A 16,341-nucleotide genomic window follows, 5' to 3' on the forward strand; every position below is an offset into this window, starting at 1 on the left:
CCTGGGATAAGCTAATAGGCATCATTATTCTACAGCGATGCTCATGTATAATTATAATTATTATCCTATACGAACGATCCATTCCTGCTCGGTAATTCCAATGGTAATTGCTGGCCTTCTGAGAACTGAGCTGGCTTGGACGGTGTGTGCCCATTTTCTCTGAAGCTGCCCTCTGGAACACAAGCAGGTAGGCACTGCCAAGTGGCAGAGGTGCTCGACAATTTTTCCCTCTCCACTGGCCCTTACTTCAATTGCTAATGAGAATAAGAGTGGAGGTGACCAAAGGAGTAATTGCTGTCTGGAAGAAGTTTCTACCGTTTCTTCTAGTCCAGGGCAAGTCCAAGTGAGTTTGGGTAGCAGAGCCAAGAGGTTGAAAATGAGACGGTGCAGTGGAGTCTCTGGCCGAAAACAACCTCCCTCCCCTCTCAGCAGTGGCCTTGACGGGTGGCTGAGAGCCAGGCCTTCATAGGAGCCTCCTGAGTCGTTTTTTACCCTCTGGTCTTTGAGCTCCCAACACACCATGTGCTAGCTTTCTTCAGGTGGATCTGCCCTGGGGATCCCAGGACTGGGGCTCAGAGCCCTTCAGAATCTTCCCCTCTGTGCCCCAGCCTCCTGCCAGGCCCTGCACCAGCCCCTGCTTCTTACTGCTCCCTGGGCACATCTGATGCCTTGGTGCTTCTGGGTCTTTGCTCCAGTGGTGGCACGGCCCTGCTTGTAACAGGGCACAGGAAGCTCCTCCGAGATGCCAGCCATATCTTCGTAGTTATCCTGTAGCCCCTGAAGAGGAGACCCTTTGACCTGAGTGCCGGCCTCAGGGACGCTGGGATGCTGCCTTTCCACTCAAGCAGTTTGAGCTATTCCTCTAGCCAAGAAAACTTTACCAGGGGCCAACATCAATTCATTGATTTTCAACCAAACACAGATTCGCTGGGCAGGCGGAGGCAATAGAGGGCAAGGCAGGAGCTGAGGCTCGAAAGAGCATGTGCCAGCACCAGCTGTCACACGGCCCACAGAGTGCCCCTCCCAGGGCTGTGGGCTCCTGCTCCTTCCACCTCCCGTCTGCAGAAGGGAGTCAGTTCCCAGGAGACGGCTTCTCCAGTTTGAAATAAACATCTGTCAAGGTGGGACCCAGAAGTATACGCTTGGTATCCCAGAACACAATGGCTTCTAGGTAAGAGTTAAACCGGTCTTACACTGTGCAGAGATGAAGCACCTTACCCCTGCTGCACACAGCTTTAGTCAACCCAAATGCAATCATGGAGATAAACAACAGGGAAATTAATTAGAAGAGTTGCCAAAAATACCCATTTTTCCTCTTTTTCCATTTGCTCCTTTTTCTCCTTTTGGGCCCTGAGGACCAGGCTGTCCATCCAATCCATTGTGTCCTGGCAACCCGCCAGCTCCTGGAGGTCCTGCATCAAAACACGGAAACAGGGACGTTAACAACAACAACAAAAAACATTCTTCACTGAAGTTACTGTAATTTCCTTTACCGATGAAACTGAGCAGGCATCAATACCTTTTCCACATCCTCTCCCACTTCTTCCCTTCCTTCTCTGGCAAAAGCAGTGCCAAGTAGGGGAATGGTGATGGAGGAGCCTCAGGTGAGGGGCACAAAGAAGGAGACACACAGCAGGACTGCCTCCAGGCTCTTGCCCTCCCCTCATCTGTCCCATCAGAGAGATCCTAGGGGTCTGGCCACCCACAGCCTCCCCTTAAACTAGAAAAGTCCAAGGGCTCTTACCTGGTGGTCCAGGAGGTCCTACAACAGAAAAAAAATTTAAATGAGAAACCATGGGTGGAAGAAAGAGAAACCAGCATCGAACCCAGAAAACAAAGATCACCCCCGACCTTCAAATCTCCTAATTATCTACTGACCCTAAGCAACGGATTCTACACCTTGTATTTAGAACTCATTATATTTGGCCAAAAGACCCTTCCTTTAAAGCAATTCAACAAAGACCCATTTGCCAATCAAACCACATTTGCTTGTTTCAAGGAACCAAGATTAACTTCTGAGCTGTCCTCACTGTAGATTCCTAAATTAGTCATCTCTCAAGCAGTCAACCTAATAAACGGAGGGCCAGTAACAATACTGGTGGCCATGAATGCAGCCCTAGCACAGGGGGTTAGCAAATGATGGTGCTGTCATTGTGGGGCTGAGATTTGGCTGTCCCAGGAGGCCTCCAAGTGTTCTCATCTAGCTAGCTTGTCTCATCTGAGCCACTGGGGGGAGTCGGGAGTGAAAGCTGTCTGGCTAGATTTCTCTTTTGTTATATGAACTAGCCTGAGGAAAATTGAGAGCCCAGATCAGGTAACACATACCTTCCTTAGCATGTAATTACCCAAGGATCTAAGGGGTTCAGATGAATCCAAATTGATTTTGCTCCCACAAATAGGGGTGTCTTATTGTCAACTATTCTATTTGAGTACTCAGACAAGCTAATGAGGTTGTAACATGAGCAGTTGAATTCCTTTTGTTTTTTTTTTTTTTGGAGACGGAGTCTCACTCTGTCGCCCAGGCTGGAGTGCATTGGCGCCATCTCGGCTCACTGCAAGCTCCGCCTCCTGGGTTCTCACCATTCTTCTGCCTCAGCGTTCCAAGTAGCTGGGACTATAGGCACCCGCCACCACACCCGGCTAATTTTTTTTTTTTTTTTTTTGTATTTTTAGTAGAGACAGAGTTTCACCGTGTTAGCCAGGATGGTCTTGATGTCCTGACCTCGTGATCCACCCACCTCTTTAGACCACATATAATGATTACCAATATTGGAATGGCGAGGTCTTTCTATAAATCTAAGCCTGTGACCATTCACAAAACAAGCATTAACTAAGCAGTTACTACGTGCATCAAACTCCACCAAGAAATCCTGGTCCCTGTATCTGTTGTGTTCACAGTCTATGTGGGGAAGATGGACTCTTTGAAATCATAATGCAGTATGAGAGAGCTACAGTGAAGTGTTCACTCCCATACCCCTGACAAAGGGTACTGGGGAAGTCTGGGCATGCAGTGGTCTGAGAAGGCATCTCAAGATGATGATCCTGGAGCCATGACATTGAAGAAATGGGACTTAAGATGGCAGCAGATGAGGTCTGACATTTCCATGAAGGGGCCACCAGGAGTACAGGTACAGAGGTGGGGACTCATAAGATTCAGGGTGGGAGGAAGTTAGAGGACTGGTCAAGTGTGTAGAGATGAGGCTGAAGAAGGACCTGTGTATGGTGGGTGGCAGAAGCACTTGAATGTCAAGCCGGGAGGTGTAGATGGTATCTGTGAGGCAGGAGGGAGCCATGGGAGGTTCTTAGGCAGGGGGATGATGCTGTGAAAGCAGTGTGGGTTTGATAGCCTCTTTGTAGCTGGAAGACGGATAGAACTAGGTGCAACAAGACGAGAGAGACAGTGACACAGACACAGGAAGAGAGACATGGAGGATGGGCATTGCAGAAAAAAAAACCCTAGGGGATCTTTGTAGTTAAACTCGGTGACAAGGTTGTGTATAAATGAGCTGACTGTAGAATTGTAGAGAAAGCTAGACATTCAAGAGGTATTTCAGCAGAATGAGCAAGAATCCACATCTGATTGGGTAGGAGACAAAGGAGGAGGACTTTCAGATAACAGGGGGCCAGCAATACAGATAGATAGAGGCTATTTTGACTGGCGTAGGGACTCTTGGGATAAATAGGTGTTTGAGGATATGCTTTCAATACATAACAGCCCTACTCAGGGCAAAAATGGCTGGCTAAGACGGCACCACATCCTCTAGGTTCAGTAGAGCCTGTGTCTCCATGACTTTACCACCAGATGGCGCACACGTACTGGGAAGGGGGTGATGTGTCCAGTTAACAGAGGTCAGAGGAAATCAATTAATCATCGTTCCTGATGACAGAGGGAGCCAAATTCGGATACAGAGATTGGTGGAAGGAATAATTTGACTGTAAGACACAAGACTTGCCTGTACACAGTAGGTTTCAAGAGTTCCCACGACAGTCTGATAACCATGCCCATGCATCAGTACTGTTGGTGAGAGCTCCCGGCTGAAGCTGTATATTCAGGACATATTAACCGTGGCCAAGGCTTTAACTATGGTGATTAGATTAGGGTGTCCTGCAAGAGCTCCACTGACGCCCTGTGGATAGAGTTCTTCTCATATGAATCCACAGAATTGCCTGCAATGCCTATTAAAATGCAGATACCCAGGCCCCATCTGGGGTTCCTAATTCAGTTTAGATTTAGAGGCCCAAGAATCTGCATTTTTACCAAGCATCATAGGCGACTGGAATGCATCTGGACATGGGCCCTCTGATGTGGTGTGAAAATTTTCCGGGAAAAGAATCAGTCACCATCAGCAGATCCTTAGAGGGGTTCTTGACCCTAAAAAGGTTCAGAGCTACTAGTCTTAAGGCAAAAGTAAAAAGTCTGGGCTAGAATTGGGGATGGAAGAGCGGGAGGGCCACACCCCACCTGAGGAGAGGCAAGTGAGAGAAGAGGCACCAGGAAAGAGAGAGCTGTCAGAAGACACGTGGAGGAGGAAATCCAGCAGGTCTAATGCCCCACAGCTAGATGAGGAAAGAATTTCAGAAGAGAAAGGAAGACAGCCCCAGAGAGCTCAGCAGTCCAGGCAGACATAAAATGTGCTGAGGCATAGGGAGCTATGGTGATGGCAGGATGCCCCCCGTCCTCTCAGAATACCAGCCCAGCTCTCCAGGGGCCTGACATCTGGAAGAGCTCCTACATGTGTCAAATAATGTCAAATGTCATGATGTTTGCCAACTGGGTGTTTAGAAAACTGTTTCTCAGCTCCTGACCCTTCTCCCTTTCTTGAATAGCACATCCTCGAGGAATGTGAGCAGACATCCATGTTCATGCTAACAGTGCATGCAAGGCTGGTGTCCGGGGCCTGCCACCCACGCAGGTGCATAGGGTTTCACCTCACAAGGGGGCTTCAGGTGTGGGCTTAATGCTCTGCGGTCGCCATCTAGAAATTCCCAGTGATCTTGTCTTTGAATTTGTGTTTTGTAAGTGAAGTCCAACGGGTCAATAAAGTATGCACAGAGGGCTTGGTGGGGTCTCACCTCCCACCACCTTCCTAGGACATGCCACCTGCTCCCTTGCCCCATGATGTACTCTTTGTACTCTCTGTACTCCTTGCCCCATCAGTAACTTCTGCCACCTTCCACCCTGGTAGGGGCTGGGGTATAAGTGCAGGAAAGGTGGGGCTGAGTGGTGCCCTGCATGCCTGAGTCACAAGGCAAGACCCCTGGGTCTGTACTTGCCCTATAAGTATTCCATGCTTCGCGGAGTATGACATTAGGTAGCAGATAAAAACTCACACCAAAACAGGTCAAGACTGTGGAAGAAAGAAGAAAGCCTTTTTCCTGCTTCTTTTGGAGAAGAAACCCTGCATTTTCATTTTGTACTGGGCCCTACAGATTATGTAGCTCATGCTAACTGTACCCATCCCACACTCCTAACCAGAATCGATTAAAATTGGGTGGATGCTTGATAAGAGCTGAGCCACTTAGATATTTTTTTTTCCCTTGAAATCTAAAATTGGCCCACAATGCCCCTAGTTATGTAAACTTGAGGCCTGTGATGGCCATGAACACCAAAAACAAATCAGTCTGCAGAGAGAAGTGCAGTTCTAGTCAATTAGCGCTGGCTTTCTGGAACAGCAGAAAAGAATGCTGTGAGGCTGTGCTCAGCAGCATTGATCCATGATTGATATTTGCCTAGGTACAGAATGAGAGAGTAGTGACACGTATCATAACTGGGTTAGGGTCACTTGGCTGCAAGGAGAATGTGTAGTGCTTCTGCCCCAATATGCAGTTCAGTAACGTGATGATTTAGATGTTTTCCAACAGATGCACATGAAGAGGATGCAGTGAGTGAAGAATAACCCAATAACACGGCTTCTTCAAGACACCTGCTCTCCCAGAAGATATGCTTCTGGGTTCCCAAGGAAATCTGGGCTCCAGAGTAAGATGCATTCAGAAAAGCATGTGTTGTTTGACAAACTCTGTACTAGCAAAAATAACTAATTTCTCTAGCTAGGGGATTACCCTCACAATCCACCTGAGATGTTAAAGGTTGCACAAAATCACATAGCATCTGTCCTGACTGCCATAGCAGCATAGCAGCAACAGCTGGGCAAGGAAGAGGGATGGGAGCCAGGTTACCTGGTCACAGCTGGACTAGCCTCAAGTTATGAGTACCTGCTTTTTCAAAGATGAATCCAGTGGAACGATAAATCTTGTTCCCAGTCCCCAAGCCCAGGTTCTGCTATGGCACGTCTTCCTGCCAGGCATCCTCTTAGGGCTCAAGACCAGTGCTCTCTGTCCACCCTCTGAAGCTACCCAGTTCGTTCCTGGGTCCTGTCACTCAGCCTCCTGCCCACTACCCTGCCCCCAGTCCGGACCTCATGGTCTATCCCAAAGCATCCTCTCACTTTGCAACTTGTACTTTTCACATCTAATTTTAATTGAAGAACTTTCTGTGTAAAAGGAGGCCCAATTTCAAGCTGGCATGAAAGGAGAAGGTGCTGTCTTTTGAAAAGCTTTTCAAAGTGCTAAAGAAAACCTACTCAACCCACTTCCAGCACGGATGTCATCCCCTACTCCCTGCCAATCTCTCCTAAGTGGTCTCAATAGCTCCGTCCCGTGCATTCACTGTACAGCCTGGCTCTCAGGTCTATCACTATTAAAAAAAATAAAAAAGGAAGAGGCTTTTCCTGTGCCTCTCAACAGGCTTTTGTGCCTGTAATTCCATCCATCCATTTCTCTAGCACTCATTACTGTCGCATGTAACTCTGAAAAGGGACTTCCAGAGATGGAAGAAAGATGCTTAAGCTACAAGAGTTTCAGAATAAAGGACCAAGCTGTTCTGAAGATCTTTAATTTTCAGTGAGGGCCGGAATATGACTTGAGTTATTCAATTAGCATTTCCCAAGAAGCCACAGGATTATAGTTTTTCTCTCTGAGGCCAAAATAAGTGAACGAGAGTCAGACTTGGATTTGGGGTTCCTGAGGGAAGTTTCTTTCTTACCATCTCACCTCCGTTCACACACTCATATACCCACAGGTTTATTCACTCAGCCAACTCACATTGCACTCCTAATACAAGGCAGGTAACGAGAGGGAGGTGGGGGAAGTACTGTGGAAAAAGGCTAGGCTTCCTACGACATGATGCAAACTGTGCAGGGTTTCTCAAACCTGAGAAGCTCTAGCCCGGCCTCCCCAGAGACTGGGACCATCAACTGAGAGATCCAGCAAAAGCTTCAGGTGGCTTCAGGTCTCATGGTCATGTTTTACAGTCAGAGGGGACTGCTGTAGCACTCCACAACGTACAGTTTGGGCCACGACACCTGGCCAATCTGGCCAATAAGTACTTCTGATAAAAGAACTGTATCAATTAGCAAGGTCTTTTCCCTTCCTTTTTCCCCCCTTTTAAAAACTAATGGGAATAAGAAAAACATCTATGGCTCTGGTTCAAGGTACCACACGTTTCTAATTACCCAAGTCCTAGTTATTTTCCATGGCTATATTTCTATGGCAATACTGAAAATATTATTTTTCATAATCATATTGCAATGGGTTTTCAACTCATTAAAAACATCTGGTAAAAGTAAACCAACATGTATTTTTATAACACAAAGTGTCCCTAGGTGTTCATTCTACCACGGGCCTTCGGTGGCGCGTGTGAGCGGCTCTGCTCAGCGGCCGGCCTACCTGTGAGGCAGATGCCCTTGGTGCTGTTGCACAGGTCCACCATCACTCGAATCTGCAGGGGAGAGAGGGTCATCAGAGCAGACAGTGGGCAGCAGGCCCTGGGCTCACCCTTTATTCAGATGAGCAGAAAGCAATAATAAAAAGTCACCAAGTAACTTTAGGAGAACTCGTGGAACTTCAAGCAAAACGCAGTGATATCCCACCTAGTGATGTTGCAGTCAACAATGAATCGTATACAATGGTGATTTCGTAAGATTACAATGGAGCTGAAAACCTTATTTGTCTAGTCACGGGATAATGTCTTGGTGCAATGCGTGACTTCGTGTTTGTGGTGATGCTGGTATAAACAAAGCTACCACACTGCAGATTATAAAAAGCATAACACGTACAATTACATATGGTACATAATACTTGATAACATGTGACTATTACTGCTTTATGCATTTACTATGTTATACTTTTCAAAATCTTTTTAAAAAGTTTCCAGCTGACATCTTGACTTCACCATATTTTGTATTGTTATTTTAGAGTGTACTCCTTCTACTTAGAAGAAAAAAGTTAACTGTAAAACAGCCTCAGGCAGGTCTTCAGGAGGTATTCCAGAAGGCACTGTTCTCACAGGAGATGACAGCCCCATGCCTGTTATTGCCCCTGGAGACCCTCCAGTGGGACAAGATGTGGAGGTGGAACCCAGTGATATTGGTGATCCTGACCCTGTGTGGGCCTCAGCTAACGTGTGAGTTTGTGTCTTCATTTTTAACAAAAAAGCTTAAAAAGTGAAAAAACAAAACAAACAAAAAAATTTTAAATTTTAAAAATAGAAAAAAAGCTTACATAATAAGGATATAAAGTGTTTTTGTAGATCTGTACAATGTGTTTGTGTTTTAAGTGTTATTACGAGTCAAAAGGTAACAGAAATTAAAATTTTATAAAGTAAACATGTCACAATAAGCTAAGGTTAATTTGTTGAAGAAAGAAAAATATTTTAAAATAAATTTGGTGTAGCCTAAGTGTACAGTGTTTATAGAATCTGCAGTGGTACACAGCCATTTCCTGGGCCTCCACATTCCCCCACCACTCACTCACTGACTCACCCAGAGCAACCCCAGTCCTGTAGCTCCACTTATGGTAAGTGTCCTATACAGGTGAGCCATTTTAAATCTTTTTTTTTTTTTTTTTTTTGAGATGGAGTCTCGCTCTGTCGCCCAGGCTGGAGTGCAGTGGCGCGATCTCAGCTCACTGCAAGCTCCGCCTCCCGGGTTTACGCCATTCTCCTCCGGAGTAGCTGGGACTACAGGCGCCTGCCACCTCGCCCGGCTAGTTTTTTGTATTTTTTAGTAGAGACGGGGTTTCACCGTGTTAGCTAGGATGGTCTCGATCTCCTGACCTCGTGATCTGCCCGTCTCGGCCTCCCAAAGTGCTGGGATTACAGGCTTGAGCCACCGCGCCCAGCCTTTAAATATTTTATACTGTTGTTTTAGGGTACCTTTTCTATGTTTAGATACATAAATATTTACCATTATGTCACAGTTGCCTACAGCATTCAGTACTGTAATATGTTGTATAGGTTTGTAGCCCGGGAGTAATAGGCTCTACCACATAGCTGAGGTGTGCTGTAGGCTATAGCATCTAGTTTCATGCAAGTACACACCATGATGTTTACACAATGAAACTGCCTAATGACACATTTCTTAGAATGTATCCCTGTGATTACATGACTGTAGTTAACACTTGAAAGAAACTCTTCAAAGATCTAAGAATATTTGCTGTCAGCAGCTTATCTATCAACATCATCAACAGAATTTCCTTGAATTTCTCTGGCATTCTGACAGAGGATGACGAGGGAATTGCCAAATCCAACTTTCACCACTGTCATGAGCCAGCCCCCACAGCATCTGGAGGGCTCAATTTGTGGGCCTGAATAAAAGGGGTGGTGAACCTAGTGGTTGGGAGGAAGCACCGACTAACTGGGTGAGCACAGATGAAGTACTTAACCTCTCGGAACTCTGAGCTCCCCCTCTGAATAACGTGCCACCCTCTGTGGCAGGTGGTCACTGCAGCATGGCATTAGCCTGATGTTTTCAAAACCACTGGGAATGAGGAAAACATCTGTCTGCCTCACACCCACTGTATACCCTTCCCATTCTCCACGCTGCTCCAGTGAGCTTCAGAAAAAACAAATCTGTGCTAAATGCATAGGCTGATACTGAAAGATCTCTAAGATAAATGAAAAAAATGCAAATATAGAGCAGCACATATAACATACTTTTGTTCATGTAAAACAGTGCTGCACACGGAAGTGCTTCTATAAGCTTCTCTCTTGCTGGTTTTAAGATAATTTCTTGGTCTTTCCGGAATATTTCTGGAGATAAATCTAGCAAACCACAAGTGAGGGGAAAATGGAGGGCCAGGGTGGAAGGGAGCTGTACTAAACATGATACAGTCTTTGTCTTTTTCAACAATGTCACTGATTACTCTTTCCATTAAACTATTTTTCAAAATGCCATGTTTTGATGTGAGGGGAAAATGATTTTTGTCTTGTATCTAGATTTATTCTTTTTGTTAGGAGATCCAGAGGAAAACTCATATTGTATTTACTTTTTGTCGAGTATGTCAACAGCTATTTATTGCCTGTTTTAGAAACTTATTATGGAATATATCATACTTATCACACATGAAGAAAATGTGAGCCTGATGTGGTGGATCATATCTGTAAGACCAGTGCTTTTTTTTTTTTTTTTCAGACGGAGTCTCGCTCTGTCGCCCAGGCTGGAGTGCAGTGGCGCGATCTCGGTTCACTGCAAGCTCCGCCTCCCAGGTTCACACCATTCTCCTGCCTCAGCCTCCCGTGTAGCTGGGACTACAGGCGCCTGCCACCGCGCCTGGCTAATTTTTTGTATTTTTTTAGTAGAGACGGGGTTTCACCGTGTTAGCCAGGATGGTTTCGATCTCCTGACCTCGTGATCTGCCTGTCTCGGCCTCCCAAAGTGCTGGGATTATAGGTGTGAGCCACCGCGCCCGGCCATCCCAGTGCTTTTTTAGGCCAAGGTGGGAAGATTGATTTGAGCCCAACCAGCCTGGGTAACATAGTAAGATCCTTTCTCTGTAAAAAAATGAGAAATTAGCTGGATGTAGTGGCATGCACCTATAATCCCAGCTACTTAGGAGGCTGAGGCTGCAGTAAGCAGTGATCCCACCACTGCACTCCTGCCTGGGTGACAGAGCAAGACCCTGTCTCAAAAACAGAAAAAAAGAAAAAGAAAGAAAAAAAAAATGTGTACAGATATTTAATGATGAATAATATGACAAACACATATATATGAAATGGAAGTTTACCAATGCCTTGGAAGACTTCCGGATGTCCCCTTACCCCCAGTAGCTCTCTGAGTTGGAGTACACTTATCCATTTTATTCAGATAAGAAAATAGAGGCTTAGAGAGATGCCATCATTTACTGAAAATCAACAGCTTGCTGGTAGAAGAATGGGACTCAGCTCCAGGTTTCCTAATTCCAGGTCCACTCCACTTGTCTATTATGGCTCTGGCGATTATCTTAACATCACCAGACAGAAAAAAAAAATGATTCACTGCCTTTAGTCATTTTCATAAACGAATGTAATCAGCTGCACTAGAACAAAATTTATTGTCTTAAAAAATGTGTAATTGCCCATTGAAAGGACCAGAAAAGACTTCACAATGGCTTCATTTGTTGCCTGGGGGATCACAGCAGAAGGGGTGGTCGGAAACAACAGAAGCATCAATAGGGAAAATTAGCCTTTCTCTTTGGTACTAATCACTGATCTGGGGCAGGTGCAGCTTTTGTAAAAACTATGAAGCAGTTTTCATTTCCTGACCTTTTGGTTTCATTTGTATGCTAAATGTCAATTTAGATATTTGCCAGTAAATTATGTTAATCTTTACTCAAGAATAGTCTTTTAACGAAATTGGGCTGTGTATATAAGATTGTATTGAGATGAAACATATGGTATATGAAAAGGTGTGGCCATAAAGTTAGAAACTTTTTTTTCTGGTCATAGGATTAAAAATTGGAATGAAAATAAGAAAACTCCGAATTGAAAGTCACAAAATCTAGATGGTCAAATTAAGGAATCATATTTGGCATAAAGAACCTCTTAAATCTTGAGGTAGGTCTTGAGAAGGTTGAAGCTGGAAGAGTCCTTAGAGGTCATTGTCCTGGGGTACTGGGCATGACACATCCATGTTGTGGCCCTGCGCCCCAACCTTGTAGAGCATCTCCCAGTGCTTTCCCCCTCCCTGGCCATCACTGTCACTCTGCTCCAGTCACACTGGCCTTGTCGCTGGTCTTGGCTGTGCCTAGTGTGCTGTGCAGCACATCTTTACCTGGTGAGCTTCACTGATGCCTCAAGTCAGGCTTTCCCTGGCTCTCAGCTGATGGGAGCCCAGGCAGCCACTCCTCATCACCTAATCTGGCCTTTTGCGTTTGTAGCACTTATCATTATTCAGTACAGTTGACCTTGAATGATATAGGTTTGCACTGTATGGGTCCACTTGTACACAAGCTTTTGTCAGTAAATACAGTCAGTTCTCCATATGCACAGGTCCTGTACCTGCAACCAAACATGGATCGAAAATACAGTATTTGAGGGATGCTAAACTCTCAGAAATGGGTGGCTGAATTTTTATATACTTAGGTTCCACAGGGCCAGCATCAGGAATTTGAGCGTGTGCAGATTTTGGTATTCACAGGTGTCCTGGACCCAATCCCCCACAGATACTGAGGAATGACTGTATTCTCTTGCTTATATGTTTATTACCTACTCCTGCTCCCCAGAGAAAGGAAGCATTTTGAGAGCAGAAAAACTTCTTTGTTTTGTCTGCATCTCCTGTACTATGTTTTGAATATGTCCTCCCAAACGCATGTGTTGCAAACATAATCCCCAACATAACAGTGTCGGGAGGTGGGGCCTAAAGGAAGAAGTTTAGGTCTGCAGAACCCACCCTCATGAATGAATTAATGCTGATTATAAGAGGGCTTGAGTTCACTCTCTTGCCCTTTTGCCTTCTGCTGTGGAATGATGCAGGAAGAAGGCTCTCACTAGATTCCGGTCCCCCAATCTTGGACTTCCCAGCCTCCAGAATTATGAGAAATAAATTTCTGTTCACTATAAATTACCCAATCTGTGTTTTTCCATTATAGCAGCACAAAAGAGACTAAGGTACCCTGTGTCTAGAATAGTGCCCGGTCCCAGGCCTGGAACTTCTCTGCTGAGGAGAAGGTTCAGGTGTGAAAACACATCAACAGTCTCCAAGGGAGAGTTTCCCTGAGAGAAGGTGACAGTAAATTGCTAATCAGTTCATGGTACGAGAATCTGGTGGTGCTGGGGAGAGGGTGGGTGAGGCACAGGAAAAAGTCCAATCCAGCCACGCTAGCATGGAGGACAGACTTGGTGGGAACAATGGGCCGTCAACCCAAGTGCAAGACAATAAACAGTAGCCCCGAGAGCTCAGGATGAACGCACTGTTGGCTGTAAGCATCACTGAGGAGTGAGAATTATCTCTCAGAAGAAACACTGGGGCCCATCAGGTTCATCTCCCAGGTGGAAAGATCAATGCAGCAATAGACAGGGACACATTACATTGCACAAGTACTTGTTTTCAGCATTGAATGTTTGGTAGCTGCTATGGTTTGAATGTCCCTTCCAAAACTCATGCTGAAACTTAATCCTGAATGTGGCAGTACTGAGAAATGGGCCTTTTAAAGAGGTTATTGGATCATGAGGGCTCTGTCCTCAAGAATGTATTAATCCATTCATGGATTAGTGGGTTATCATGGTGGGGAAACTGGTGGCTTCACATGAAGAGAAAGAGAGTCCTGAGTGAGCACACTTCAGTCCCTTGCTACGCGATGCTCTGTCTCACTTGGGACTCTTCAGAGAATCCTCACAACAAGAAGGCTGTCACCAGATGCAGCCCATCAACCCTAGACTTCTCAGTCTCTATCACTGTAAAAAATAAATTCCTGGACAGACGCGGCAGCTCATGCCTGTAGTCCCAGCACTTTGGGAGGCCGAGGCAGGCGGATCACCTGAGGTCAGGAGTTTAAGACCAGCCTGACCAATATGGCGAAATCTTGTCTCTACTACAAATACAAAAAAATTAGCTGGGTATGGTGCCACACTCCTGTAATCCCAGCTACTTGGGAGGCTGAGGCAGGAGAATCACTTGAACCCATGAGGCAGAGGTTGCAGTGAGCTGAGATAGAGCCACTGCACTCCAGCCTGGGCAACAGAGTGAGACTCCATGTTGAAAACAAAAATCCTTTTCTTATAAATCATCTGGTTTCAGGTATTCTGTTATAATAAACAGCAAGTGGACTAATACAATAGCATTAGGGGAAAAGATAGCACAAATGGGCCCTACTGGTAGCCTGACCAGATTTTCCAGTTTTTTTCTCTGAAAAGGGATTCTCATTGGATTAGCAGAACTCTTGGGGATCTTGGCCAAGGTAGAGGCCCCAGGAGAAAAAGAACAGACTTCTTGCTAACCTGGCATCAGATGGCTTGAGCTTGTTTTAATTTAAACTAAAGAGAGATGGGTCATAATTGGGCAGTATCTGTTAAAAAGAAAATGCTGCAAATGAGGAATTCCACCTGGAAGAGTATACAAGGATATCTGGACAAAAATGCTCAAAGCAACATTGTGTGGCAGAACATGCAAAGGCTCATCAATAAGGGTCTTGTTGAGCAAATTTTAAAGGATGAGGTAGATCTATATGTACTGTTGGAAAGACAGCCTTGGCATGGCGTTAAGTGACAAAACCAAAGTGCAGCCCAAGGCACACAATGCAACACAACTTTTTGGTTGAAAAAGAATCCCTAGATGTTTCTGTATAAGTGCACAGAAAAGCTGGGAGGTTCATGAACCCAACCAACTGATATTCTTCCCCCTAGAGACTGAGACTAGAGGACAAGAAGGGGATACTTTTTTTTTTTTTGAGACGGAGTCTTGCTCTGTCACCCAGGCTGGGGTATGGTGGCGCGATATCGGCTCACTGCAAGCTCCGCCTCCTGGGTTCACGCCATTCTCCGGCCTCAGCCTCCCGAGTAGTTGGGACTGCAGGCACCTGCCACCACGCCTGGCTAATTTTTTATATTTTTAGTAGAGATGGGGTTTCACTGTGTTAGCCCGGATGGTCTCGATCTCCTGACCTCGTGATCCACCTGCCTCAGCCTCCCAAAGTGCTGGGATTACAGGCGTGAGCCACCGCGCCCGGCCAGAAGGGGATACTTAAAAAAAATTTTTTTTTTAAATTTTTTGAGATGGAGTCTTGCTCTGTTGCCCAGGTTGGAGTGCAGTGGCACCAACTTGATTCACTGCAACCTCCGTCTCCTGTGTTAAAGCAATTCTCCTGCCTCAGCCTCACATGTGGCTGGGATCACAGGCATGTACCACGACACCCAGCTCATTTTTGTATTTTTAGTAGAGACAGGATTTCTCCATGTTGGCCAGGATGGTCTCGATCTCCTGACCTCAGGTGATCTGCCTACCTTGGCCTCCCAAAGTGTTGGGATTACAGGCGACTGTACCTGGCAGATTTCTTTTTTTCACTTTTTAATTTAGATGGTTTTAAAGGCATGTTGGAATAATAGGTGATTTTTTACTTTGCTGTGTTTTTAGTAATCCAGAGAGAATGGAAAGCATGTTAGTGTTGTGTGAACCCAAACAAGACATTCTTACAATTACCCCCATCACTTGAAATTACTTGGACAGATCTCTGTTGTTTCTAGGCAAATGAATAGAATGAACTAGAACTCTTGTCTAGTCCAGTGATTTTCAAATTGTTAGCCATAAGACTTTTCTTTTTCTTATATAAGTACCAAATCCCAAAATATAAAGCAAATAAAAATGGAGCTGCTCTGGGTAAACAAGTGGGGTTGACTTTAGTTACTTGTCTGTAAAATGAGAGAGTTGGATATGACAGATGATTTTCAGACTCTGCTCCCATCAGAGGATGCTGGGTAGGAGGTGGTGAGAAACATTCAGAGGATGTGGAGAGGAAGGATGAGAAAGCTGATGCCCAGAGAAGCCAGGGAGTAGCTGGTTTAGGCTCACCTCGCTGGCTTCCAGAGCTGAGACTATTTCCCCTTCATCTACCTTTTTTTGTTGTTGTTGTTTTGTTTTTGTTTTTTGGAGAGAGTGGCTTGCTCTGTCACTGAGGCTGGAGTGCAGTGACATGAATGTGGCTCACTACAGCTTTAACCTCCCAGGCTCAAGAGATCCTCCTGCCTCAGCCTCCCAAGTAGCTGGGACTACAGGCATGTAGCCAGGCATGCCCGGCTAACTTATTTATTTTTTGTAGTGATAGGATCTTTCTATGTTATCAAGGCTGGTCTTGAACTCCTTGGCTCAAGTAATCCTCCTGTGTTGGCCTCCCAACATGCTGGTATTATAGACATGAGCCACTGCTACTTTTTTGTACTGCTTAGCCTTTGCAAAAGGAATTGTCCAAATTCAACTTGAAACACAGATTTTTGCTTTAGTGTACTTTGCATATAAACAGGATATTACATTTTTACTAATAGATGTGTAATTTAAAATGTGCCAGTTTCTGTGTGCAGGTGAAAGGCTTAAATCA

General features: G+C 45.3%; 1 protein-coding gene across 2 annotated transcripts in view; it reads right to left on the reverse strand.

Moving 5' to 3' along the window:
* LOC105490371 (gliomedin) overlaps nucleotides 1-16,341 on the reverse strand; it is a 70,632-nt gene that overhangs the window by 23,252 nt on the left and 31,039 nt on the right. For both annotated transcript variants that reach the window (XM_011755898.3, XM_011755902.3), the window contains exons 2-4: nucleotides 7,726-7,777; nucleotides 1,745-1,762; nucleotides 1,305-1,412 (exon numbers count right to left, since the gene is read on the reverse strand). In XM_011755898.3, coding sequence (XP_011754200.1) covers nucleotides 1,305-1,412; nucleotides 1,745-1,762; nucleotides 7,726-7,777 — 178 coding nt within the window. The remainder of the gene's footprint in view (nucleotides 1-1,304; nucleotides 1,413-1,744; nucleotides 1,763-7,725; nucleotides 7,778-16,341) is intronic.

This window comes from Macaca nemestrina, chromosome 7 (genome assembly GCF_043159975.1).
Source record: "Macaca nemestrina isolate mMacNem1 chromosome 7, mMacNem.hap1, whole genome shotgun sequence".
Lineage (NCBI taxonomy): Eukaryota > Metazoa > Chordata > Mammalia > Primates > Cercopithecidae > Macaca > Macaca nemestrina.